This window comes from Panthera tigris, chromosome C1 (genome assembly GCF_018350195.1).
Source record: "Panthera tigris isolate Pti1 chromosome C1, P.tigris_Pti1_mat1.1, whole genome shotgun sequence".
In the NCBI taxonomy this organism is placed as follows: Eukaryota; Metazoa; Chordata; class Mammalia; order Carnivora; family Felidae; genus Panthera; species Panthera tigris.
Window position 1 is genome coordinate 26,746,572 of NC_056667.1, and position 27,286 is coordinate 26,773,857.

Below are 27,286 nucleotides of genomic sequence, written 5' to 3' on the forward strand. Positions count from 1 at the left end.
ATTTATTTATTTTAAAGTTCATTTATTTTGAAAGAGAGACTGAGAGAGAGAGAGAACAAGTGGGGAAGGGGCAGAGAGAGAGGGTGACAGAGAATAAATACAAAGTGGGCTCTGTGCTGACAGCAGAGAGACCCATGTGGGGCTCAAATCTCATGTGACATCATGACCTGAGCTGAAGTAGGACGCTTAACCGACTAAGCCAGCCAGGCACCCCTATTATTTTTGAGAGACAGAGAGCGCGCACATGGGTGTGCCAGCAGTGGAGGGGCAGAGAGAGAAAGCTTATTGTAGATGTTATAACTTTAATACTTTAATAAAGCTGTTTTTTTTAATATTCATCATGTTTTCCAGTGTAAAATAGAGACTTGCATGAATATTTATAACTTTTTCCAACTTGTTCTGTCCTCTGGTAAAACAAATCTGTTGGATTCAGCTTCTAGCTCAGACACAGGACTGGTACCAGATTTGTCCTTCCGTAAACAACCAGAAAATTTAAAAAAGCCTAAAAAACAAAACGAAAACAAAAAAACAACCAGAAAACTATGCAAAGTATATTGAATAACTGTTCACTGTACATTATGCATTATTTTTTTTTTAATGTGTGTTTATTTATTTTTGAGAGGGGAAGGGCAGAGAGGGAGATAGAGAATCCCAAGCAGGCTCCATGCCATCAGCACAGAGCCCAACTCAGGGCTCAAACTCACAAACCATGAGGTCATGACCTGAGCCTCAATCAAGAATCAGAAGCTTAACCAACTGAGCCACCCAGGCACCCCACATTGTGCATTCGATTGCTAGGGCTGCCTTAATAAAAATCACAGACTGGATGGCTTAAATAATATAAATTAATTTTCTTATAAGTCTGGAGGCCAAAAGTCCAAGATCAGGGTATCAGGTTTGACTTTTTCTGAGGCCTTCCTTCTTGGCTTGCCCATTGACATTGTTTTACTGTGTTCTTGCATAGCCTTTGCATCTCTTCCCCTTCTTATAAGGACACCAGTCATATTGGTTTAGAGCCCAAACTTTTGACCTAATTTAATTACCTGTTTATTTTCTGTATTAAAATAATTTTTTTAATGTTTATTTATTTTGAGAGGGAGAGATAGAGAGTGAGCAGGATAGGGGCACAGAGAGAGGGAGACAGAATCCCAAGCAGGCTCCACACTGTCAGCATGGAGCCTGATGCGGGGCTCGAATCCATGAACCATGAGATCACGACCTGTGCTGAAACCAAGAGCCAGACACTTAACCGACTGAGCCACCCAGGTGCCCCTAAATACCTGTTTAAAGGCCCTATCTCCAAATACAGTCCTATTCTGATATGTACTAGATAAGGCTTCAATACACGAATTTGGGAGGGATACAAGCCAGTTCATAACACACTGGAAAACAGGCTATGCAGTACTGTGATCCTGAAAAAAAAGTAACAAATAAGGTGAGGGCTTGTCATAGCTACCTGCCTGGAGGCATTATCCAATTAGCTGGATAGGAAAAGGGCTGCAAGCAGAGCTTGATAGTCTGCTGCACTGAGGAGAAGAGATGGACGTTTGATGAGGCTGAAGCAGCTGGAATCTGTAGAGCAGACCACTAGAATGGAGGGAGCTATGCAGAGAAAGAAATCGATATAAAGGTCCTTTTTTTTGTAAGTTTTAATTTTTTTTATGTTTACTTATTTATTTTGAGAGAGACAGACAAAGAGGGAGAGGAGCAGACAAAGGGAGAGACAGAATCCCAAGCAGGCTCTGCACTGTCAGCACAGAGCCCATCGCAGGGCTCAAACCCATGAGCCATGAGATCATGACCTGAGCCAAGATTGAGAGTCAGATGCTTAACTGACTGAGTCACCAGGTGCTCCATTTAAAACTTAATTTTTAAGTAATCTGTACACCCAATATGGCGCTCCAACTTACAACCTGGAGATCAAGATTGCATGCTCTACCTACTGAGCCAGCTGGGCACCCAGTGTATAAAGCTTCTTTAGAAAACTTTGGCATTTGAATCCTTGCACCAGACTGTGCACATATAGAATGAGACTCCACAAGATCAAAGTACAATTATTTAATATTTAATTAGTGACTTTATTTTGAGAGACACACATAGAGTGTGAGCAGAGGAGGGGTACAGAGAGGAGGAGAGAGGGAATCCCAAGCAGGCTCCACTATCAGTGCAGAGCCTGACATGGAACTCGAACTCCCCAACCGTGAGATCATGACCCAACCCGAAACCAAGAGTTGGATGCTTAACCAAATGGGCCACCCAGGTGACCCGATTGTTCTTTTTTTTAGTAATTGTTCTTTGTCTGCGGGAGCACCTGGGTGGCTCAGTCAGGTAAGTGTTGGACTCTTGATTTTGGCTCAGGTCATGATCTCATGGTTTTGTGAGTTCAAGTCCCACTCCGGGCTCTGTGCTGACAGCATGGAGCCTGCTTGGGTTTCTCTCTCTCCCTCTTTCTCTGCTCCTCTCTCACTCACACCATCTCTGTCTCAAAAATAAACTTAAAAAAACAAAAACAAAAACAAAGAACAATCAAGGAGTTGTAAATGAACCTAGAGCTTACACAGGCCAGGGAAACATTCATGTTCTGTCTATCCAAAACAGAGGAACCTTGTTAAACAACTGTGGCATTAGCAGTAAAGACACTGGAATTAGTTCTTGAGAAAAGGCCATATATGCATATATATGACATTTTCCCTAATTTTCAAACTTGTTTAAAATATATTTGAGTGTTTAAGCAAAAATAACTTATTTCTAGGGGTTATAACACAAGCAAAAATAAAGTATGACAATAACACAAAGGATGGGGAAAAGATGTTTTAAGGTTCTATTTTTTTATTAAAAAAACTTTTTTTAATGTTTATTTTTGAGAGAGAGAGAGAGAGAGAGAGAGAGAGCAAGTGGAGGAGGGGCAGAGAGAGAGGGAGGCACAGAATCCGAAACAGGCTCCAGGCTCTGAGCTGTCAGCACAAAGCATGACATGGGACTCGAATTTGGGAATAGCGAGATCATGCCTAGGCCAAAGTCAAGATGTTTAACTAAGTCACCCAGGTACCCCTTACGGTTCTTACTTCTATGCGAAGTGGCATATATTTGAAGGTAAAAATAAGTTAAAGAGGCAACCACTAAGACAGAGGAATAACTAATGAGTCAACAGAAAGAATAAAATGGAATACTAAAAATATTCAATTCATCCAAAAGACAGCAGGAAAAGAGGGGAAAGGAAACATAGAACAGATAGAACAAATAGAAAACACAGAATAAGGTAGGAGACTTAAATCCATATTGGTAATAATACTAAATATGTGGTCAAAAGCAGACTCCAAATAAAAAACAGAGATCGTCAAATTGGATGAAAAGGCAAGATTCAGGGGTGCCTGGGTGGCTCAGTCGGTTGAGCGTCAGGCTTCAGCTCAGGTCATGATCTCACGGTTCGTGAGTTCAAGCCCTGCCTCAGGCTCTGTGCTGACATTCAGAGCCTGGAGCCTACTTCAGATTCTGTGTCCCCCTCTCTCTTCGCCCCACCCCTCCTTGTGTTCTCTTTCAAAAATGAACATTTAAAAAAAAGTTTTTAAAGGCAAGATTCAATATGTTGTCTATAAGAAATGAACTTTATATATGATCAAAAGACAACTCCAACCTCATAGAGGATGGCAAGGAGTAACAAGACTCCAAGGAAGATGACTAAGCAAGCAAGCTCATGAGCTTGCCAGCATTTCTGTATGTGCTAAAAATGAAACTCAGTGGATCCGAGTAAGAAAAGTTCTTTCATTTTTTCAGGTAAGCTCTGCGCCCAACATGGGGCTTGAACTCACCACCCCACAATCAAGAGTTGCATGCTCTACCAACTGAGCCAGCCAGGCACCCCAAGACAGGTTCTTTTGACTCACAGCACAGCAAACAGTAGGATCATTAGCAGGGTTAACATCAGATGCCCTAATCCTCCCTCCGGTTTCAGAGGAATAAAAAATTCTCCTACCAAGGGTGAGCCATCTACTTGCACTCTAGACTCTAATACTTTTCTCTGCCTCTAAATCTTTGCTTTATAATTTATCTTCTCTCCTGTCCTGGAGCCCCTAAAATCACTTCATTGTATCCTCTCTCATCTCTCATGAACTCTTCTTACTCCCAAATCCTAGTATTCTCAGAAGTGCACCCTCAGGCTTTTTTTTTTTTTTTAAGTTTATTTATTTATGAGCGAGAGCATAAGCAGGGAGGGCAGGAGGGGCAGAGAGAAAAAGAGAGAGAGAGAGAGAGAGAGAGAGAGAGGGAGAGAATGAATCCCAAACAGGTTCCACACTTACCTGCACAGACCCCAATTCAGGGTTCAAACCCACAAACTGTGAGATCATGACCTGAGCCAAAATCAAAAGTCTGATGCTCAACTGACTTGAGCCACCCAGGAGCCTCACTCCTCATCGTATATGTATTTCCTGGACAATTTTATTTACTCCCATGACTTCATCTGTTACCTAGATGCTAATGATTCTCATATATATACTGCCAGTCCAGTAGTCTTCCCTGAGCTTTAGGTAAACATGTTTTGGACTCTGGTATGCCACCAGATAGCCCTTTTAGAATTAAGGCACTTGCTTCCCCAGCCGTCCTACAGGCTCAAAACTGCAGTCCCTCTCTGGGAGTTATCCTCAGTTGAAGGAGATGCCTCGTCCAGGTGTATGCTCATCTTTCCCCAACTCCACTAGAGACAGACCATATCCGGCGGGACAAAAGGGCTCAACCCCCTTAACTCAATTTGGGACAACTCTAAAAGACTTCATGGATCGGCTGAGACCTCTGTTGTAACATCACATTTCAACTTTCCTCTAACCCTGCTTCCTTTTTATCCCTTCTGTGTATGATTGCTAAGCGCACTGTTTGTTAAAATCTCCATCTAAAACAATAGTCAGGGGCATCTAGCTGCCTTTTGGTGGAGCATGCGACTCCTGATCTTGGAGTCATGAGTTTGAGCCCCATGTTGGGCACAGAGCTTACTTAAAAATAAATAATATCCAACTGCCTACCACTACACAGATCATTCTCTTACTTTCATGCTTCAGCATATGTCTAGGACTAGTGAATGGTTGTGAAGAATATTATTAGAATAAACTTCTGTGACCTACGTAAAAGTGTAGGTTTCTCTTCCTTCTCAACTATGTAGACCTCCCCACCAGAAGAGCATCTTGAGGACAGGACATCTTTGTATCTCCACTTGTTTAAATATGTATATGCACAAGAGACAACAAAATCCACTGCTGGTTTGTGATCACTTTTTGGTCTTTTGGCTAAGATCAAATGTATTGCTGATAAATGAAAAAATAAACAGATAACTAATTAGCCTATGAATTTCAAGACAGTAGTGGTCTTAAAACATTATCTGTCTGGGTGGCTCAGTCGGTTGAGCATCTGACCCTTGGTTTTGGCTCAGGTCATGATCTCATTGTTCATGGGTTTGAGCCCTATGTCGGGCTCTGCGTTGACAGCGAGGATCCTTCTTGGGTTTTTCTCTTTGCCCCTCCTCCACTGTCTCTCAAAATAAGGAAACAAAAAAACATATCTGCACTTAAAAATTAAAGTCAAGGGGCGCCTGGGTGGCTCAGTCGGTTGAGCGGCCGACTTCGGCTCAGGTCATGATCTCATGGTCCGTGAGTTCGAGCCCCGCGTTGGGCTCTGGGCTGACCGCTCAGAGCCTGGAGCCTGTTTCAGATTCTGTGTCTCCCTCTCTCTGACCCTCCCCCGTTCATGCTCTGTCTCTGTCTCAAAAATAAATAAACGTTAAAAAAATTAAAAAAAAAAAAAATTAAAGTCAAAACACAAAAACAAAAAACATACCTGCAAATTCTGACACTCCTCCCAATTAGAGGTGAGAGGTGGGGGGGGACAGATCCCCTCCCCTTAAATCTGCTTGAGCTGTGACTGTTTAGACAGAGCATGGAGGAAGTGACAAAGCCATGTCACAAAGGTCATACAGCTTTCACGGGGGCTTCTTGGGATTCTTACTCTGAGGGAAGCCAGTTGCCATGTAAGTCTGACTACTCTGAGATGGTCATGCTGAAGCCATAAATAGGCACTCCAGGCAACAGCCCAAGGTAAGCTCTTGGCCAAAAACCACCTTCTACCATGTCAACCAATAAGCCATCTTAAATGTGAAGCTGAAATTTTAGAGGACTACAGCCCATCAACTGACTGCACTTTCAGGAGATCCCAAACAAAAATGGCCAAGTCAAGCGCTTTTAAAATTCCTGACTCACAAAACTGATCGAACTACCAAATTCCTTTGGATAAATTTATTATACAGCATTAGCAACCAGAATACCTGAGTTTAAGGGTAGTTTGCTCTAATTTTTGCACATGGTAGGAGGTAAACCTCCATATGAATCTTAGAATCAATCAGCTTATCGATTTCTTTTTTTTTTTTTTAACGTTTATTTTTTATTTTTGAGACAGAGAGAGACAGAGCATGAACGGGGGAGGGGCAGAGAGAGAGGGAGACACAGAATCAGAAGCAGGCTCCAGGCTCTGAGCCATCAGCCCAGAGCCCGATGCAGGGCTCGAACTCACGGACCGCGAGATCGTGACCTGAGCTGAAGTCGGACGCTTAAGGCGCCCCAATCAGCTTATCGATTTCAAAGTTATCTGGGAGGGGCATCTGGGTGGCTTCAGCTCAGGTCATGGTCTCACAGGTTCATAGGTTCTAGCCCCAAGTAGGGCTCTACACTGACAATCTGGAGCCTACTTGGGGTTCTCTATCTGCCCCCTCTTGTGTTCCCTCTCTCAAAATAAACTTTAAAAACTCATCTGGGGGAGCCGCCTGGGTGGCTCAGTCTGTTAAGCATCTGACTCTAGGTTTTAGTTCAGGGCATGATCTCACGAATGAACACCTTGAGTTCGAGTCCCACATCAGGTTCTCCGCTGACAATGTGGAGCCTGCTTTGGAATCTGTCTCCCCCTCTCTTTGCCCCTCCCCTGCTCATGTTCTTTCAAAAGTAAATTTAAAAAATAAGTCATCTGGGACCGCACTGAATCTATAAAATCAGTTTGGGGAATATCGGGTTCCTCTGACTTCAGTATGTTTGAAACTCATTTTAGGCCAAGACACTACAGCCTCACACATCATTTGCTACAGAATCATGTGGACTTTGTCACATTTTGAGCTCTAAGCTTTCTCAGGCTTATTTTCTCCCACCTTGTCTCCGCACTTAACATCTACCCAACATTGGGCCAAATACTAAAAATACCAATTTACCCACATACAACTGGTAACATTAAGAATCTGTTTAATGAAGTAACTTGCCCAAGTTAAAAGGCCTCTCCCAGGACTTCCCAAGCCCTTCAGCCTGAAGGATATATTCCTATTTTTTCCTCTTAGACTCTATGGTCTAAAAGCTTACCAAAAATGAATACATTCCTCTATTCTTTGCTATCAAGTTTAAAATTGCCGGTTATACCTAATTACACTGTATAAACAGGGAGAAGAATTCTTAACTTGCTGCCTGTGAACCCTGGTGACTAATAAATACATTTTAAGGTAACATGTGCAACTTTGGAGCCAGGACTGTGCTAAACACCACATCCATCAATTTCTATCCCAACTGCCCAAAGTAAGTTATGTTCATTTTATTGATAAGCAAACTGCAAATTGGGTAACCTGGCAGATAACACGGCTGGGCAAATAGCTCAATACTTTGAACTTCAGTAGTTAAGATCCCGTTATGCCCCTAAACCATTGTACTAATTTTTGCCTAGAGATCCATTAGGTTCCTAACGTAGCAATCAAAAAGGAGCAATAAAAACTTGAACCAAAAAAAGGACTGAGAAGATTCTGGATTTGGGATGGCTGGCCTCTAAAACATATGCCAACCACAGTGAAACAAGGACTAGGAGTATGAGAAAAACAAGGTCTTGACCTCATCCCTGGTACTGACCACACGCGTTTTCAAAGCAAATCCCATGGGAGGGGGGACGGTTACACTTTCAACAATCCTTTGTGGCTTTCTTTTTCAAGTAACACTGAGCAAACTTCTGAATTCCAAGTTTCTTCTCTTCTGCTTACTTACAGCAAGCTAACAAACTAGCACTTTCTGAAATTCTGCACTATACAAATGAGGCCCAGAGACCTAGCAACAGAATTACCTTTTAAACATAGGCCTCACACACCTTATCCCAAATGCTTAAGCTAGTGCCAAAGAGTCCTTTGACTAACATCTTGTCAAGTTTCAAGAATGACTAGAGTGAAAGGAGAAAGGCAGATCTTACTTCCAAAGTTCTTTACTAAGCAGATTTTACAGCCAATTCCAGCAAGCTTTTCCCTACATCTATATTCAAAGACCCTGTCCATATGCTACTGCATTATGAAATTCAACTTAGAGGAAACCTCGTCATTTGGCAAGCTGTAATTCTGTCTGTGCTTCTTTGTGAACTAACAGGAGTACCCTGTAATAACCAGCATCTGAGGATTCTTTTGTAAAATACAAAGTGGGACACAAAATGCTATTAATGCCTGAAACCCAATGAAGGAGGGGCATGTAGTTAATTGCTGTATTCATCATACGCTAATTTTAGGAATAAAACCTATAAAGAATGAAGGCAATTTTAAACTATCGATGGCTAAATCAGGTTAGTTAGGACAGTGAGGAAGGGCCGTTAAGGTTGATCAGTTATTAATGTTGAAGTAGCTCTGCCAAAAAGGTCCAAGAAAGAGTCCTGAATTATAACCAGTTCTATGCCCACAATATGGAGCATCTTTTTATATCACCTAGAAACAAGGTGATGACATATAAGGAGAATTCTAGGAAACAAAGGTCCTAACTTAAAAACAAAAACCAAAACACATAAAAGCACAATCTTATTTTAAAATGTCTTTATTAACAACAATTAGGTTGCTCATTCCTCTTTGCCCTCTTCCTCACTGGTTTTCTGGACACAGTTCACCTGATCCTGCCAATTAAAAGAAACAATTACTCCAAAATATGTTAAGAATCAGAGTTCTCAAACATTTACCATTTCGCACCAAGTAAACTTCCTAACACCAAACAATACTAATCAAGGAGTGCGGTATTAACAATATTTAATGACCTATATAATTAAGGATTCTTTAAGAGGCAGATTATTTTAACACCAGACTTTGTCACCAGCTAGTTGATTCAAGTTTACTTCCATTCACTAGAACTTAAGTAGCAACCACTCTTGGAAGGAAGATCTAAGATACTCCATTAATTGGCACCTTCCCTAGGTTTAAGATATAGTCAATTAATTATTGCTATTTCTACATTATTCTCTTTTCAAACTACGATTATGACAGCCCTTTAAACCTGAGTGATTATCTAGTTATCTATTTATGCAATTTGTATTAGATGAGAAGACAGTAAGCTATTGTCCACCTACTACCTTTCTGTAAAATACTGGCACACAGTCATGTCCATTTGTTTACCTACTGTCTACGATGGCTTTCCCAGGTAGAATAGCAGAGTTGAGCTGAGTTTTCTTTAAAATTGCCAACCCGGGGGGTGTCTGGGTGGCTCAGTCGCTTAAGCATCTATCTGACTCTTGATTTCAGTTCAGGTCATGACTTCATGGTCATGAGATGGGAGTCCTCACTGGGCATGGAACATGCTTAAGATATTGTCTCTCTTTGCCTTTCCCCCGCTTACACTTGCTCTCAAAAAAAAAAAAAAAAACAAAAAAAAAAAAAAACAAAACAAAAAAAAAAAAAAACAAAAAAAAAAAACTCACAAAACCAAACAAACACAAACCCCAAAATTGCCAACCCTTCTAATACATCAACCAGATGAGATCAACTATAGGAGATCCCATCAAATGACTATGTGGTTAAAAAACCGGGAACTCTGGGGCACCTGGGTGGCTCAGTTAAGCACCCAACTCTTGATTTTGGCTCAGGTCATGATCTCCTGGTTCATGAGATCAAGCCCGTGTCAGGCTCTATGCTGACAATTCAAAGCCTGCCTGGGATTCTCTCTCTCCTGCCCCTACCCCTCCCTGGCTCACGCACACACCCTCTCAAAATAAACAAACATTAAAATAAAAATACAAAAACAACCAAGGAACTTTAAATTTTCCAAACTCTCCTCTGCATAGTTCAATGGACAAAGGTAGATATACATACATACTCTTACAGAAAACTGAAGTCCCTGTTTTCCTGAGGCTTGAGCCAAACCAACAAACAGACCTACAACCTCAAGAAGGCTGTTAAAATGATTATAAATATGTACTATAAAAACATATTCCCTACAAGGAAGTTTTAACACAGAGTAAGTCAAAATGAAATATTCACACATAAATAATCATGTTTGTAACACCCAAGAGTTGCCCGGAAGGCAGTTTACAAAGTAAGAATGATTCCACTTACCCAGACACTTCCTGAATCTAACAAGTTGTGGCTTTCCTTCTTGGCTCATGTTGTGGGATATCGTCTTGAGATTAATAGCTTATCCACCTATCATTAAAAATAGAATTTATATAGCATATTACATATTACATTTTTTTAAATTAATTGTTAGTATGTACACTGTATTCTCACATCAACAAGAGGCACATTCTGGGGTACAGGTCTGGGTTCCAATCAGTGGTTTGTATTTTCTTTTGCTGTTTTTACTTAGGAAGGACCTGGCCCACACCAAGGTGACATTCTAAATTTTCTTCACATAACACTTCAGAATTTTTCCTCCTCTACCAATGACCCATTCTGAATGGGTCAAAAGTGGAATTTAGAGTACTAAAAAGATGGCAATTCTCCACCAATTCAAGCCTTCTTTGTCCATTTTCTCTACATAACCATGTATCTTTTTCTATAGTTGTAAAAGTAACATACAATGTTAATATACAAAGTTAATAACAAAGTATAACTGACACACAAAGTTCTATTAGTTTCAGGTACAGGTCCAACCATTTTTTTCAATTCTCCTACTGTTTGACACTTTTATAATAAAATACTCCCCACTTTGTCTTTCCCACCCACATTCACATGCAAACAACTATTTTCAGAAACAAAACACTCGGACATTATCTTAGGAGAGGTAAACATCTTAAAAATCAAACATGTTTTGCCCCACATAGCTAAATCAAATTATTTAACCTTTTTACAAATCAAACTCAAACTCTTCTACAGGTTAGGACTTCTAAAGAAACTTACTTGAAGTGAATGAGTACTCCAATATCAGCCAACATCAATCATTCTTACCTAAAGAATAATAAAAGAAAGTTAATATAAAAGACAAGGGTATAAAGGTTTTGAAAATGCTAGTTAACTTCAAAATTTAAAGAGTAAATTCCAGAGACAAAAGATTGGGGGCAAGTTACGGAATAAAAAAACAACAGGAAGAAACTTGATGGGGGGAAAAAATCTAAAATTATTCTTATGTAAAGTAATAAAGTAGACAGCTGAATTCAAATAAAAATTGTATCTTAATTGAAATACAAAAGCCTAACTGCTATTTTCACCAGTCTGAGCACAATCCAGTTTGACTGCAACCCAAAATATACTATCCCTTATGTGAAGGTATGTGACAACGTTTACCTTACCAAATGAGTTTTAACATCAGCTCTCTTTTCATATAAAAGCACATACCCTGCCCCCCATTCAAGTATGTCTTCCATTCTCAGGTGGACTGACCACCTTCAGCAGGAGTCCTCCAAGAAGAGTGCCCTCCCCACTCCACAGTACACAACACTGCAGCTGTTATCCTGCAATCCTATGTATTTGCCTCGTTCTTTCCCTCCAAGTCCTCACTGAGTTTTAAGTTGGGGCAGAAAAGCTATGCCTTATTCGGGACAGCAAGGAACCTGCATTTTTCTGAGGGAGAAGACATTCACCTTCACTATATATATGCCTGGTAGGGCCGCAGTGCACAAAAACCAGAAAGATCAGCCTTAATTCAAGTTCCAGGTTTTTCTTCCTCCCTGATTATCAGTTACTGCCAAGGGTATAAAAAATAAGAGTTCCCTGTTGCACATGTACCATCCATAAGGGATACTATATCGTTTTGCATTCTCCCCCATCCTCCAGATTATCCTAGTACTCTGCATCCAGCCCCCTTCTCACCCTCCAAATAAAATCTTTTCAGCACTGGTGTTCAAAAGCAACATTTTTATGGTTGATGGTGTACAACTGTGAGAGTTCCACAGTTGAGTCTTAAAAATTGCCAATCATTATCTAGCAGCAATGACAGATGATTAGGAGCAGTCAAATCCTCAGAATTCTTTCCCTAATAGGCAGCCATTTGAGAACTGCACTAGCTGACAGACACTGAAACATTATCAGCTAAAGCCAAAACCAAATAAAGGCCCAGAACAAGCATCCTGGCTCTCTCAAACCTGTCCAAAATCATTAAGGGAAAGGCAATAAAAATGCAGGACTGTTGATCATGTCACTGCAGCTGACAATGATTAACAATAGGAGACATGCAACCCCCATTAAGGTTAAAAGTCCAAAACTAGTCACACGCATCTCTTTCTTGGGGAAAAATGAGACTATTATACATTCTTGGTAGGTTTTGCAACCTTGTGTGAAGAGCACCCATTCCATTTCTTTCATCTTTCAGAAAGCACCGGTATCTGTTCCAAGGGCCTAACAGTACGAAAATGCATTCTGGCATCACACCTCTGAACTTTAGACCATTCTCATTAAAAAGAATAATTCTGGTTTGCAACAAGGAAACACTATGAAATACAATGCAAGCACCTCGGTATAGTGGTGTTACTGAAGCCCATTTATTCCCAGCTTTTTGAGTGAGTGATTTTAAGATCCTCTACACTAAGATTCACAAATTATAGCTACATACAAATCGAAACTAGTTTAGAATTGACTTAAGTCACAGGTTTCTCATTTCAAAGTGCAAAAGCCTACTCATCTTGAAATAAGCAGAAATGAAGCAAAATTAACCCCCCACCCCAATGATGTTCCTCAAGTCCATATATTATAACAAGTACGTTCTCTCAAAATTGTTATTGACTGTTAAGAAATGAACCTGAGCTTTTATTTCTAAACACTTGAATCACTAAATCACGGTAGCAAGCGTTGGCCACCGATTTAATGGATTATGCCACAGGAAAATCCCATCGGGGTTGTATGTCAATTTAGCGACACTATTGTCACTAATATTGAGCATTATGTTTGAACTGCATTGTATTATTAACAAAGAGCTAAACTAGTCACCATTTGCTTTTTCACCTAACAGGAGAGTCAAGGTATTTGTTTGAATAGACTACGTATTAAAGTACAAATTTGTCCCCACCTTGTGAATTGCTTGCCAAAGAGCAAGCCATTTTTCTTGATACAATGGAAGAAAATTCTCATAGTCACGAAGAGTTTTCACCGGCATTTATGCAAAGTAAACCAAACTTCCAGTTACAGAGCAGAAAGCATTATACGTGAAAGCTGTTTCCATGCATGCTAGCTAAAAACCAGCTTGGAGACCAAAGTTAAGTTGAATTGAGGTCTGGAACAACAGTCGATGCAAAGCTTACAAAGCTGAAGTCCTAAGCAACCAAAGCTGCTTTTGAAGACTTTTTATTTTTTTATTTTTGGTAAGCATTTTGGATTATAACATCACATCCCTAAAGCTAAGGGAACCAAATTCAAAAATCTACTCTGAACATTTGCAGTCATCCTACAGAATACGACGAAGAAGTCTTAGGATTGGGAAATGATTCCCAACGTGTATTCAACTGCAGGCAAGTCAACATGCCACACCACTTTCCCCCAGGTTTAGAGCATAGACATATTTAGACAAGTCACATAACTTGGAACTATTCACATTAGATTCCCATCTAAGCCCACGTTAGTAACAAAGGTATTCCCATGAAGCCCATTAAAAAAAAAATTTAAGTCACATTACAAAAAAAACAAAAAACAAACAAAAAAAAAAAAACCACTGTACTTTTTAGTCTTAATTCACTCCAACCTGCAGAATGATTACCAAGATTGCATTCTGAAATGGATATTGCTGACCTATGGGCAGGTCAGTTTGCTACAACAGAGACTCAGTATCACATGCTATACAGTCCATGTCAAGATGCTAAAAGCACTCTACTTTCCAAGTATGGTTTGATTCCCTCTCCCCCACACCACTGACGTGTTCCACGTTCTCTTCAGTTACAATGCAACTAAAGGAAACCACACAACTGCATCAGATGTACCAAAGAATCAAGTTTGCACTTTTTATCTGAGAACTGCAACAGCACTGATTTCTGCCTGACAAATTACAGCTTGAAACCCAAACCCACGCAGTTTTGAAAGCAGCTAGCTTTACCATCCAAGTGTTAGGTGCTGCACTGTAATTTCATGGTCAGAAGTGTGATGTCAGAATGCCCACGGAATAAAAGTACATAGCAAGTCACCAAGTTAGATTATATTGCTTGTTACCTACCTGTATGCAGTCGGCAATGAGAATCTTGGAGCAAGCAGGAATACTACATCCGGGTCCTAATGTCCATTGCCATTTGCGGTACTACGTTCCTCACAGTTACGCACTGCAGAAATGCTGGCTAAATGCAGTTATGTAGCAGGCCACTACTTTAATAGTGCACAATTGCAGTCCAAGAACACCAGAAAACATCCCGCCACAACGTAGTGGCTTGCCCGAGAAAAGCCAAGTATCTAAATTTTTGTCTGCCATAATATGCCACTTATAAAAATTGCACAGGCGTAACGTTACAATTTCCCAAATTATTATCTGTTTGTATTAGTGGTATAATACATCTATATAAAGAGTGGTGGGGTTTATAGGACTTCTTAGGAGTTTTAATTAGTGTTCTAAGCAGAGGATTATGGTTTCACTAAATAATGTGAGCCATTCAGTTAATCTTATAAGGTACCTATTGACTACACTGGGATCTCGTAGAGAATGCAGTTTAAAGATTAGGAGTAATAAGCTTAAAATGATCAGTGTTCCTCTTAAAATTACGAGAGAAAGTGGAGAAGAGGAAATGGGGGCAGCTGGTTTCTTTAAATAAGAAAAATGGCTGAAACACTTCAAAAGTACTACATTCCCTTTCCCACCCATTTCATATCAGCTTTTAGGAAACTCCTTTTTAAGAGGATTTAAATTCACATTAAGCTAAAAACTACCATATGCATTCCAAGACTTATTGAAAGTCTCTTTGAGTAGCTTACAACCCTTGGTACACTGCTGTTTCAGTGAGGAAAAGGAAAAACTTAGTGGAAACTAAGCAACATTATTTGCTAAACAACGTTTAGCAATTCTACAGCCCACAGTAAGGCTAGCAAAACCACAACTTTCAGGAGATTATCCATTAGCATCCTTCACCACTCTTCAAAGGTACAGTACTAACAAAAGCTTATTTTAGGGGTCTGTGCCAGCATCCCTTATAAAGAAAGGCATGTAATCTGAAAAATAAACTGAAACATTAATTTTATAGGCAGATTTTCCCACTTCCCCACCAGCCCCCGCCCACACACATTCACGTTCACCCTCTGTGGGTGTCCCATGAACACCCCTTAATTTATCATTAGTGGAGTCCCTACCATACAATTCAATCAAATTGTAATGGATTCCTTTCAAATCCAGACCCTTGTTTCCATACAGAAAACCTCATACATATCACCAATTAATGACTTGGGACAAAACTTCCTCATGGATAGAATTATGGTGGAACTACTACCGACTTCCAAGTGTCTTGGGGAAGAAATAATAAACATATTCTAAGGAGATTCTCTTCCTTAATTAGCACACCATGTACCTGTCAAGTCACACAACCAGAATTGAGTGACATGCCTTTATACTCCACTAGTGTTTTACTTTTAGTATTATCCAGTTTCCTATGCAGAAAGTGCTCAGGGTTTCAACAAGAGGTTTCCCTTTGTACTCAGGCACAATACTAAACTTCAGCATTTAACGAAGATTTGATTTAGAATTTTACTTTTGCCAATTAGCACCAAGAACAGAGGTGAAAAGGAGGAAGACACATTCCATAGTAAGAGTTCTGTAATGTACAAATTTGAATGGAACTAAGAACAAAGCCAAACCATTCAATTACTTTACCTACTTTTAGGAAGCTGTTCCTCTGCTAACATACATACGCTGGGAAAACAGGTTCCCATCGTACTATCAGACAACAATAACAATCTACTTTAATGTTAAGTCAGAATGTCTTATCCTAATGGAAGGAGATTCAATGAAGTTGACAATCAGCTGACAACACCATCGAAACACTCCAAAACTTTATGGTGGGAGAAAGGGGTATTTGTACTGTGTAGCATGAGCAACTCTCTCCAGATTTAGTGCTACATCAAAAGTAAACTATAGAAAAGCAGGTTAACAAATAGTTTACAGTAAGAATCGTAATCTACAACGCTACTGGTCATCAACAGTCACCACTAGTTCTTAGAAAAGAGAACAAGTTTTCATAGCCCTACAGATTTTGTCCACCAGAAGTAGCACAAGGAGATGTAAAAGTTACAGAGTACAAATGTATACGTAGCTAAACCTACTTCATGGTTACTACGCTTCTTACTTGCAAGTTGAATTTTTCACACTAAACCCCATCTTCATAAATCGCTTGAAGTAATACATGAAAAGGCTTCATGTTTAACAATCTTTAATTCAAATATGAAAGTTCAATACAAGCCATTTGTAGGGCTTGGGACTTGTTCTTTTAAAAACAAGAATGGAGGAATGCAACAAAATGATCTTTCCACTTTTTTCTTCAGAAACTTTCAAGGAAAGGATAGATCATAGGGCCATAAAGATCCATTTAGTCATACCCACTTTCTCCCCCTACCAAGTCTTTCACCCATTCCATAATCTTAATACACATTCCTGAAGGAAGAGTTACAGTTCAGCTTGCTTACATAACCATTTAAAAATACTTAGCACCAGCTTGCTTCCTATAATGCCAAACAAATCATGAAACTACTTCAATATGCATTTCTTCTTTTTAAAACAAGGGGGGGGGGGGGTACTTATTTGTAGAAAGCAATGCTTAGCCTACAGATACATTTCCCAGAAATGGCATATGCCATTCAAAGGCCTAGACACGCTCATGCTTTCGAAGTGGAATACCTAGCCTAATGTGCATAGAAGCATGAATGGCAAAGTTGAAGATCAATATTATAACTATTTTTTCTATTTATTTGAAGCACAGTAAAAAAAAAAATTGGTACACTTTGGAAATTCAGTGGCACAAGGTACACTGCCATAACTTGAGGGACATTATACAGTTAAAAAAAAAAAAAAAAAAAAAAGGAAATAAAAAGGAAAAAGAATTCCCCTGTTTGAAACACTGCATTACATAATTTTACCTGCCCAAACAGACCATTTACAAATATTAGGTCAATAAACTGCTAACATCCATAAAAAGGTAGCTTTCTTACTAAAATGCAAGAATTTAAAAGATTGGTATCTAAACAAGAAAAGACAAAAACAAACTGGAATGAAAACCTAGATATCACATCTAAAATCGGGGCTTTTTGTTTGGGCCTTCATACTCTTCTCTCCCTCTACCATATCCTGCTGGAGTTCCAGGCCCCATTCCTCTAGGACCCTGTCCACCCACAGGTCCCGCACCTCCCTGCCCAAAGCGCTCAGTACGCTATTGGAACAGTAATTAACAGTTCATTATATGTAGTTGATGTCCATGTGTGTTAAGTAAATATTTTAGAAGGTTCCGTAGTCAACGTTCGTCGATACAATCACCAATGAGTCGATCCACAGGTACCGGGAACATAGAAAGGAAAAAAGGGTAATTTGAAAATTAGTTTACGATAATACATGCCTTGTGGTATGTTCCCACTTGAGCCATTCTCATACACCTGTTTCAAAGAATAGGTCTTCCCTGTAGTGCTAAAAAATTTAAGAATTAGTGCAGATGTGAAAACCCATTCCAAAATGAGTTTTAAGAAATTTCACATCAGATTAACCCACTGCAAAAGCTTGCAAACTTCTCACTTTCAAGGTCTGAACAGGAAATTTAATTTCCAAGTAAGCCTAACAAGCCCAACCAGACAGATTCAATTCACTCAATGAAGTGACAAAGACCTACTCACCAGTTAGTGGCATGAGCTGCATAAGAAACCTTGTGCTTTTCAAGATCTTAAGACACATCTGCTAAGTTGCAGAATCTTAAAACGTTCAAAGTTTTAATAAAATGCTACCAGACTACAAAAAGAAAAAGCATAAAAGACTAACAGATTTAGTCACTTAACCGGCACAGTAACTTCATTAAAAGTGTTGCCATATTCTCACAGGTATACCACCTTCAGAACCATCACTAAATAAGCAGAGACAATTATGTTCACAGTAGTATAGTTGCAAATTGACTAAATATACAGCCCACCCCCACACCAGCCCAGCTTTTCCTTCGGGTCTTTGAAAGTCTACGGACACTTAGCTATGATTCCATGTTTTGGGGATCTCCCAAACAGCTTAACACCAAGCTTAAGTGACTGCAGTAAAGCAGGACTTCGTAATTCCATCTAGTTTTAAGTACTTTAATCTTAGAAACCTATGTTCCCAAACAGAAAAATCCTATTGATATGCAAAGCACAAAAGCCTTACAAATTCTATTCAAAATAAATCAGTTACAGAAAACATCACTCCAAAAGGGAGGGGAAAAAAGCAGTGTTTAACTTCCTATACATAGTTCAAACATGTTTTCTACTATATACTATAGGACTACTTAAACTAAATCTCAATTCTTTAAACTATTTCTCAAAAACCTAAAAATGTCAGGGTTTTAACGCATTGTACGGTGTTTCTCAAAAGCCATGAGAAAATTTGGGGGTTTCACGGTTATGTTATTACATCTTAGAACCCTACCTGTTACAGGAGACAGAAAAAATCTCAATTGTGGGAACATCATGCCAAATTATATTTTACAAATTTGATACAGACCTACAATCTGCCTTTTAGGAAGTGTATAAACCAAAATGTTACCCACGTTATTTTTTAAATTCATTCTGAAGAAAACAACACTACATTTACCCAACCAGCTATTTATGATTCTAATTCTCAAAAAACCTCAAGTAGGCTTTAAATGGATTAGACCCCATAATAAATCCTTACATTCCTATTTGTAAAATAAACCTAAAGAGCTATGTGTTGCAGCTTCCCTCTCCTTTGCCAAAAGCCTGTAGGTGAACCAATCATATTCAACTCAGTTATGAAAATGCACACTTCTCTAAACCCACCTCTAAATCCAATATTCAAATTTCCTATGGATTTGTAAAGCCCTAACACAGCCACTCAGACCAATTCACTTGGTTGTTTCTAAAGCATCCTGACAGACTACCTGTACAGTTAAAATATGAAAGCATCAAGAAGGTTCAGATCAAATGCACACAACTAGTATGCTTAAAATGGTCATGGATTGTTGCTATCCTGTAGCAATATAGAGATGTCAGTGTTTTAGAAGGTGCACCTATTGACAGGCCCAACAAGTGGGAAACGACGAGTCAAAACAGTAAACAACTCCCTTCTCATGGGTAGAAACCACACCAAATATAGGTCAAAGTCCTACACATCACTAAAACATGCCTAAAACTATAAACTGCAAGTCTGATTCATACTTATGGCAAATATCAGCTTAATGAATGACAGTTTGCCATTTGATTACTCTCACGTGGATGTAGAATAATCAGGTACATCATCTAACATTTAGAATTTGGATTTGCCATGTGCTAGAGTGCAAAAGTACACAAGCAATATAATGGAAAGCACCTATGTCTACTTATTGCCGAAGAGAACTCCAACATACTACTGACAGCATTGACTTCTTGTTGGCAACCGTTTCTGTTTAGGTTACCGCATACTGAGTTCTTCTATGTTGCCAAAGTTTTCCTCAATATTATGATTTACATGATACGGGAACTAAAAAGAGGTTCAGTTACCTACTTAAAAAAACAAAACAAAAGAAAAAAAAAACAGAAAACAAAACACACACACGTAAGTTGTGAAAAATGAGAATTTCCTTTGTACTACGTCACACAGGATACATTACCATGTCGCTTCCCATCATGGAACCACTCATGGTTGCTGGTGGAACTCCAGGATTAGCTTCATAACCTATGCCACCACCACCACCTAGAGGTGGAAATTTCTGGCCTCCTGAACCATAGGGATCTAGGAAACAAAAATGCTGGTTACAACTCAACCAGAATACAGCTCTTGAATGGTACTGCTAATATTATTTTCATGCTTACCTCCCATGTTCATTGCTCCTCCTCCACCCATTCTCATGTCTCTTTCTCTCTGAAAGAAAAAAATCCCTTTCATATGTCCATACCAAGAATTCTTAGACAAAAAAAAAATCTCCAAAACTCAAAGATGAAGACTATTTTTAAAATCAGTATCCTGAAACCACTTGTTGAAATTCAATTATCCAAAAACCGATAAAGCTTCTTCCTAACCAATGAAATCTTTAGGCCCAGCCAAGAAGATAAAACTCAAAGCGTATCATAATACACTTGTAAAAACAAAAACTATAAAGCGAAATGTTATATTTAACTTAGTAAGACTTCATATTTTTGGTACCTACAAGTTTTGTAGACAACTCCAACTAGACTGCAATAGAATTTTACTTACTGGATCCATGTAGCCCATCCGGCTATAACTTTCCTCTCTTTGGCGTCTCATTTGTTCTTCCATTTCACGTTGACGAATCATCATCTCTTCTTCCCTTCTACGTCGTTCTTCTTCTTGCCTGGAAATATTCATCAAGCACATGAACGGTCACCCACATCTTTTAAAAGTTAATTTGAAGGGGTGCCTGGGTGGCTCTGTCAGTTGGGCATGTGACTTCAGCTCAGGTCATGATCTCAGTTTGTGAGTTAGAGCCTGCTTGAGATTCTCTCTGCCCCTCCCTACCTGTGCTCTCCCATGCTATGCTATCTCAAAATTAATGAACTTTAAAATAAATAAGTCAACTTGGAAAAAGCTAGTGGTCTGCCTCAGAGCTTTACAAAGTCTAGGTTAGAGGAACACCTGGGTGGTTTAGCCGATTAGTCACCTGACTTCGGCTTCTCCAAGTTCATGGCAGTTCATGGGTTTGAGCCAGGCACTCTTCTGAGTAGAAAGCCCACTCTGGATTCTGTCTCCCTCCCTCTCTGCCGCCTCCCTAGCTCGCTCACCCTCTCTCTCAAAAATAAACATTAAAAAAGAATTACAAGGTCTAGATTAGAGCAAACACACAGGAAAGCCTAAAGAGAGTCTAGAACAGACCTAGAAGCATTCTGGCAAAGAAAATTGGTGTCCTAAATGAAAACCTTACACTCTACTCCGATTTAGTGTCAAACCAACACTGACATATGTCCGTATTTAACCTCTGTATGCCACACTCACCTGCAAGACTTAGGTGTATCTTTTCCTCTAAATGTTTATGCAGAAGAAAAGGCTTAATTTAGTTTAACAAAATTTTACCTTAGCTGCATTTCTTTACGTTTCTGCATTTCTTGATTATGAAGTTCTTCCATGCGTCTTAATTCTTCCTGGCGTCTCATCAGATCTAAACATTAGAAAATTTTGTTGTGAATTCACATTAGTGGGGTTCTAAAAAGTTCAAAAAGCAATTCAGCCTATCAGTGAAATTTACACAACAGGATCTTTTTTTTTTTTTTACCTTGACGCAAAAGATTTGCCTGATGTTCGTGATAAGCATCTTCCATTTCACTTTCCAATTTGTCCTTTGCATCTTTCATGTTTTTTTCAACTTGCTCCCTTTGCTGTTTCTCCATTTCATCCAGGGACTTCCATCGCTGAGAATATTCATACTCAAATGTGCCATGCTGGGCAAAACGAGGAGGGGTTTCTCTCTCCCTGACAATATTTCAACATGAACCGATTTGTGGATGCACATAAGAAAGACTACTCAATTACCCTAAAAACACTGATTTTGCCCCTGGCCTATCGACTCTAAGAAATACCCAAAGGCAGGGGATGGCAGGGGCGCCAGGGTGGCTCAGCCGGTTAATCGTCCAACTTCTGGTTTTGGCTCAGGTCATCTCAGTGTCATGAGATCAAGCCCTGAGTTGGGCTCTGCACATCATGACAACATGGAGACTGCTTGGGTTCTCTCTTTCTGCTCCTCCCCACTTGCATTCTTTCTCAAAATAAATAAATTTTAAAAAATAGCTTTACATCAAAAATAATACATGTCCCAAGATGCCTGGCTGGCTCAGTCAGAAGCACATGACTCTTGATTTTGCGGTTGTGCATTTGAGCCTTATGAATTTGAGCCCCGTATTGGGTGTAGAGATTACTTAAAAATAAAATCTTTGGGTCACCTGAGTGGCTCAGTCAGTTAAGCGCCCAACTTCACTTCAGGTTGTTATCTTGCAGTTTGTGCTGACAGCTCAGAGCCTGGAGCCTGCTTCAGATCCCGTGTCTCCCTCTCTCTCTGCCCCTCCCCACCCTCTCAAAAATGAGTAAAAATTTAAAAATTTTTAAACCTTTATGTAAAAAAGTAATACATGTCCCAGAATTGTATGGTAACAGAAAATAATGGGCACTGAAAAGCAATCCTACCTTCCTCATTTCCTAATTCTGTTTCCTCTAACCAAATGCCTAATCAAGGAGTATTTTTTTTTCCATTCTTAAAAAAGAAAATACCTATTCACACAACTGTTCTAAAGACAAAACAAAATTCCATGTAAACTATGCCTATCTCAACAATGAATACTAGGCATTTGAAGATCTCTGCTTCAAAACCTCTAAACTTCCTGAGCCTTAGATTTCTATCAAGCATATATGCATTTGAAGAATTTTGCATTTTCTAGGCAAAAGTGAAAAGTTACTGCAAATTGTTTGGACTTAAATAAGAAAAATGCTTAAAATTTAAATCAATCTTACTTTTGATACATTGGATTCTTCTGTGCAAGTTTTTCAGGAAGGCCATCTTCATCATCTAATTGTTCAAGTGGTTCCACAATGACTGGACGAGGAGTTCTAATAACAAAAATGGTTCCGTCTTAACTTCGTTTCAACTTCCTCATCCAAGTTAATAAATAAAAATTAGGATAAGCACAAGAACTTACGTTGTTAGTAAGAAAACACCTTCACTGCATCTTTCAAATGCTTTCCTTGCTGCTGGTTTGGAAGCAAACTCAACAATGCCTTTCCCTGTAGATCTCCCGCGATCATCCACAATTACAACAGCCCTTTCAATAGGACCAAACTGGCTAAAAGCTTCTTCCAACAGTTCATTGGAAACATAAGGTGAAAGGTTTCGAACAGAAAGGGCGGCAGCATGTGTGGCAAAGCGAACCCGAAGCTGTCTACCTCTCATCGGTGTATCATCAAGTTCAGCTTTGGCAATTTCAGCCAGTGCTCTAGATTCCTGAAAGTTATCAGACATGCTCATGTTAATAACCTCCTATTGGCTAATGTCCACTCTGAAACTGTTAAAAGCTTAACTCCCACTCCTATTCTTCCTCAGGCTCAGTTCAAGCAGCCCTCCCAGACACCACTCAGAGTAGGTAGTTAAATGTCTTATCCACCCACTCTCCTCTTTTCTTAGGTACCGACAATTATTCGCCATGTAAGTGGCATCTTGTTTGTAAAAAAGGTGAAAAATTTAAAAACCAACTTATTGCTGTTGGTTTCAACACTAGCGTCTGCAGTAGCAAAAAATGAAAACACTCTTCTAAATCCACATTAAATTAAAAAAAACTCACAAGTTTAATAAATCCAAATCCTTTGCCTTTGTTGATAAAAACTTCTCCTGGTTCTCCATATTTAGCAAATAGTCTTTTGAATTCATCCTCTGTGATATCAGCAGGTAGATTCCCAACAAATAACCGACAACGCTGAGTGTAAGTTTTCTCTCCAGGCCTCCTCAAGAGAGACAAGTTGGCTTTAAACCCCTAATGAAAAAGAAAGGAAATTTTTCAGACACCAGTCACCTCATCAACTAGGAAAATTCAGTAACAATGTTCGCTTTTCCCAGCCTGGGTAACACCACCAACGGAGTTATTCTTCAATGCCGTTTAAAATCAAAACAAAATTTCACTTATTTGCGGATTTCCAATGCAGTTAACTATCCGAACAAACAGCCCAAACCATCCAGAACACTCGAGAATAGACCTACAGCCCTCTCTAGACTCGACTCTACATGAGCAACCTCGTCAGCTGTATATGCTTAGTGTCGCTAACAAATCTATATCGTAGCAGACGTTAAGTCAAATCAAGTATTACATGAAAAAAATGACCAAAACCCTGCTGTCACCCACATGACTTGTGCCTGCTCCGGTAAGGCCGGAAGTTCCCAGATCTCTCCAACCCTACACAGCACGCTCTAGTCTGGTTCCCAGGACCCGCTAGCTTTAACATGGCCCAGGGCAGCTTGTCATCGCCTGCCTCCCCAGGCCAGCCTCCCTCGGGCCTCTTAGAGGCCCCACGCCGTCCGCCCCCTACTCCGGCAGCGGCCCCGCCCTCGGCCGCCCGCGCGCACGCGCTCTTTCCGGTCTCCGACAAAATGGAGGCCGGGAAAGGAAGGAGGAGGGGGCCGCCGCCATCTTAGGGAAACCGACGCGTACCTCCGGGAGACACTCACCTCCGAGTCGGAGATCTTCTCCTCGCTGCGGCCACCAGGCCCGCCGGGTGGGGGCCCCTGGTGGTGCTGCTGGTGGTAGGGTGGGTGGTGCTGCCGGCCTCCTCGGGGCTCCCCGCCGCCTCGATGTGGCGGCTTGGGGTGGCCGCCAGGAGTACTTAGGCCCGGGCCGCCGCCGGGCTTCGGCCCGCCTGGCATTTTGCCGCCTTTCGGGCCTCCGGGTCCTGGGCCCTGCTTAGGACCGGGCCCCGGGCCCCCTGCGGGTGGAGGCGGGGGGCCCCCGGCCTGAGGTGGGGTGGTGGGGACACCGCTGCTCGGCGGCGCGGGCGGGGGCGCCCCGGGGGGCGCCGAGGTGACAGCGGGCGGCGGGGTCGGGGTGGGGCCTGGGCCCGTGGGGGCCCCAGAGGTCGGGGGAGTGGCGGGCGGTGCCGAGCCGGAGGCCGGCGGAGCGCTGCCCACTCCGGGAGCCGGGCCGGGTCCCTGAGGAACGACGGGCTTGGACGAGTCCTGTGGCGGCGGCGGCGGCTGCTGATGCGGCGGCTGATGCGGCGGTGGCTGAAGTGGCGGCGGCTGCTGTGGTGGCGGCTGCTGCGGTGGTGGCTGCTGCTGTTGCTGGTGCGGAGGCGGTGGTGGGATTGGGGGCTTGGGGCCACCCTGGCCCGGGCCGGGCCCCATGGGTCCGCGGTTCTGATTGAGGCCCATGCCGGGCGGCGGGGAGCGGAAGTCGTGGAGGCCGCCGCGGCCGCCGCCTCCTCCGCGCCGGTGGAAGCCGCCACCGCCACCGCCACGGCTCCGGAACCGATCCCGAGACATGTCTGTAATCAAGGGGCGGTCGAGGCAGAAGCGGAGAAGACGCTCTGGGAACGTGGAGGCCACCTTGCTTCGCACAAGATGGCGGATGACACAGGCGGCGCGCCGCCTTTGTCCTCCTCTTATATAGGCCAGCTGGCTTGGCCCCGCCTACTTCTCGATCTGTAGCTCCAATAGCCAATTGCAAGTACGGTACTTGATGACACAAAGTTACGGAACGCTAATCTTTCCGATTGGCTTCCGGATGAGAGGAGGGAGGCATGGAGGGGCTGAAGTTTCCAGTTGGCCAATGAGCAGAAAAGGAGTTGGCTGCAGGCCACTGTGATTTGCTGTGAGAAATTTGAATGGGTTCGCCAGAGCAGTTTTCCCTGATAAGCCACGGCCCTATCAGCTCCTGGGGAGAGATGTTAGAGGACCCTTTTCTTTGTTGATTACTCCCAAGAGTTGCCTCCGGGTATCCTTGCCCTGAAAGAACAGCTGTTCTCCGTTCTCTGGTTCAAAAGCATAAATTACGTGTATCTACTATCTACTCTACCTTGTTCTGGGCCAATTAAACTTGAGAACTAAAATCTTACCGATTTCACACACCCAAGCTTACTGATTTCATTTTGGAACCTCAGCGGAGTACAGGTTTGTTCTAGCAGTATAAATTTGGGAATAGGCTTAAGTTAGTGAACTCTTTGTTAAAAAAGGAAGTTTTGACTGTGTGTGAGCGTGTGTGTAAACTAGTAATTTACAAGCACAAGTCACAGGAGGAATATAACATTTTCCTTAATTCCTAGCACTCAATACTTTGTGGACAGATTAAGATACTTCCAAATTACAACGTTAAAATATCTGTATGGAATCAACCAATGGGCACCATCCTTCTTCCTTCGTACAGCATCTTCTAACCGTATCCCTTAACACCCTTCCTAGTTACTGTCATCTATGGACCTTTTGATGGATCGATCATTCCTCCCTCAATTAATACTAGGCCATGGCTCATTGTCCTCCTCTCCATCTCTATTTCTGCTCATCATTCAACATCTAGGTGGATGAATACCCAATACTCTGTCAATTCTTTACCTCCAACAATCTTCTATCCTATAGTAGCTACCCAACCCCCATCATAGTCGCCCTGTGTTTGTTATTGCCAGTAACTACACCATCTCTAAAATCTCCTTTTCAAGAATCTCAATTGTCTGATCAGTAACTGTAACTGTCCAATCAGTACCTCTTGATTCTTTGACTTCCTCAAAACCTCCAAATCATTAAATGTACTGCTTTTTCACTATCTCTCACGTTCTTACGGTCATAACTTGTGTCACCAGGTTTAGATGTCATGATTGTCTTGTTTTCCTCTTTCTCCATTACACTAATCCCAATCCTCACCTTCTTAATGAGAGCTGAGGCTTTCAATTTAAGTTCTTGACCACAAACCTCAAAAGGGCATTAGACTTTTTCTGGCATCTTACTGAATTTCACTAGTAAATTTACTTTCTCACTTCCCTTCTTTCAGAGATAGAGTATTTCGTGCTTTCTCTCTTCAAACTCCTACACATTCTTCTCTCACTCCACCATAATGAATTCTCCTATTTTTGGGGAAAATAAAAATCATCAGAGAGCAACATTCTCATCCAGCTGGAAAGCCTCAAGCCTACTTGCATTTCTTTTTTTTTTTTAATGTTTATTTATTTTTAAGAGAGCGAGAGACAGAGCATGAGCAGGGGAGGGGCAGAGAGAGTGGGAGACACAATCCGAAGCAGGCTCCAGGTTCCAAGCTGACACCAGCAAGCCCAACTCGGAGCTCAAACTCACAAACCATGAGATAATGACCTGATCTGAAGTCAGACACTTAACCAACTGAGCCACCCAAGGCCTACTTGCATTTATACCCATCTTTTCTGTCTTCCTTCCTGATACCATGAAAGATGTGTCTTTGCCCCTATCAAAGGGCAGACTCCCCCTTCTAGTATATGGATCC

The 27,286-nt window shown here is 41.2% G+C and overlaps 1 protein-coding gene across 2 annotated transcripts; it reads right to left on the reverse strand.

The window, feature by feature from the left end:
* Window positions 1-8,834: 8,834 nt before the first annotated feature.
* SFPQ (splicing factor proline and glutamine rich) lies at window positions 8,835-25,422 on the reverse strand. Of its 2 annotated transcripts, XM_042996444.1 has the most exons (13): window positions 24,514-25,422; window positions 23,636-23,824; window positions 22,997-23,298; window positions 22,812-22,907; window positions 21,583-21,779; window positions 21,384-21,468; window positions 20,550-20,667; window positions 20,168-20,216; window positions 19,966-20,087; window positions 14,376-17,559; window positions 11,141-11,188; window positions 10,358-10,444; window positions 8,835-8,928 (listed from the first exon to the last, which is right to left on the reverse strand). In XM_042996444.1, the coding sequence occupies exons 1-10, from the start codon at window positions 25,321-25,323 to the stop codon at window positions 17,422-17,424; spliced, it is 2,106 nt and encodes a 701-aa protein (XP_042852378.1). In that variant the 5' UTR covers window positions 25,324-25,422; the 3' UTR covers window positions 8,835-8,928; window positions 10,358-10,444; window positions 11,141-11,188; window positions 14,376-17,421. The 2 variants fall into 2 exon arrangements, with proteins under 2 accessions (XP_042852378.1, XP_042852379.1); XM_042996445.1 differs by lacking the exon at window positions 14,376-17,559.
* Window positions 25,423-27,286: the final 1,864 nt, after the last annotated feature.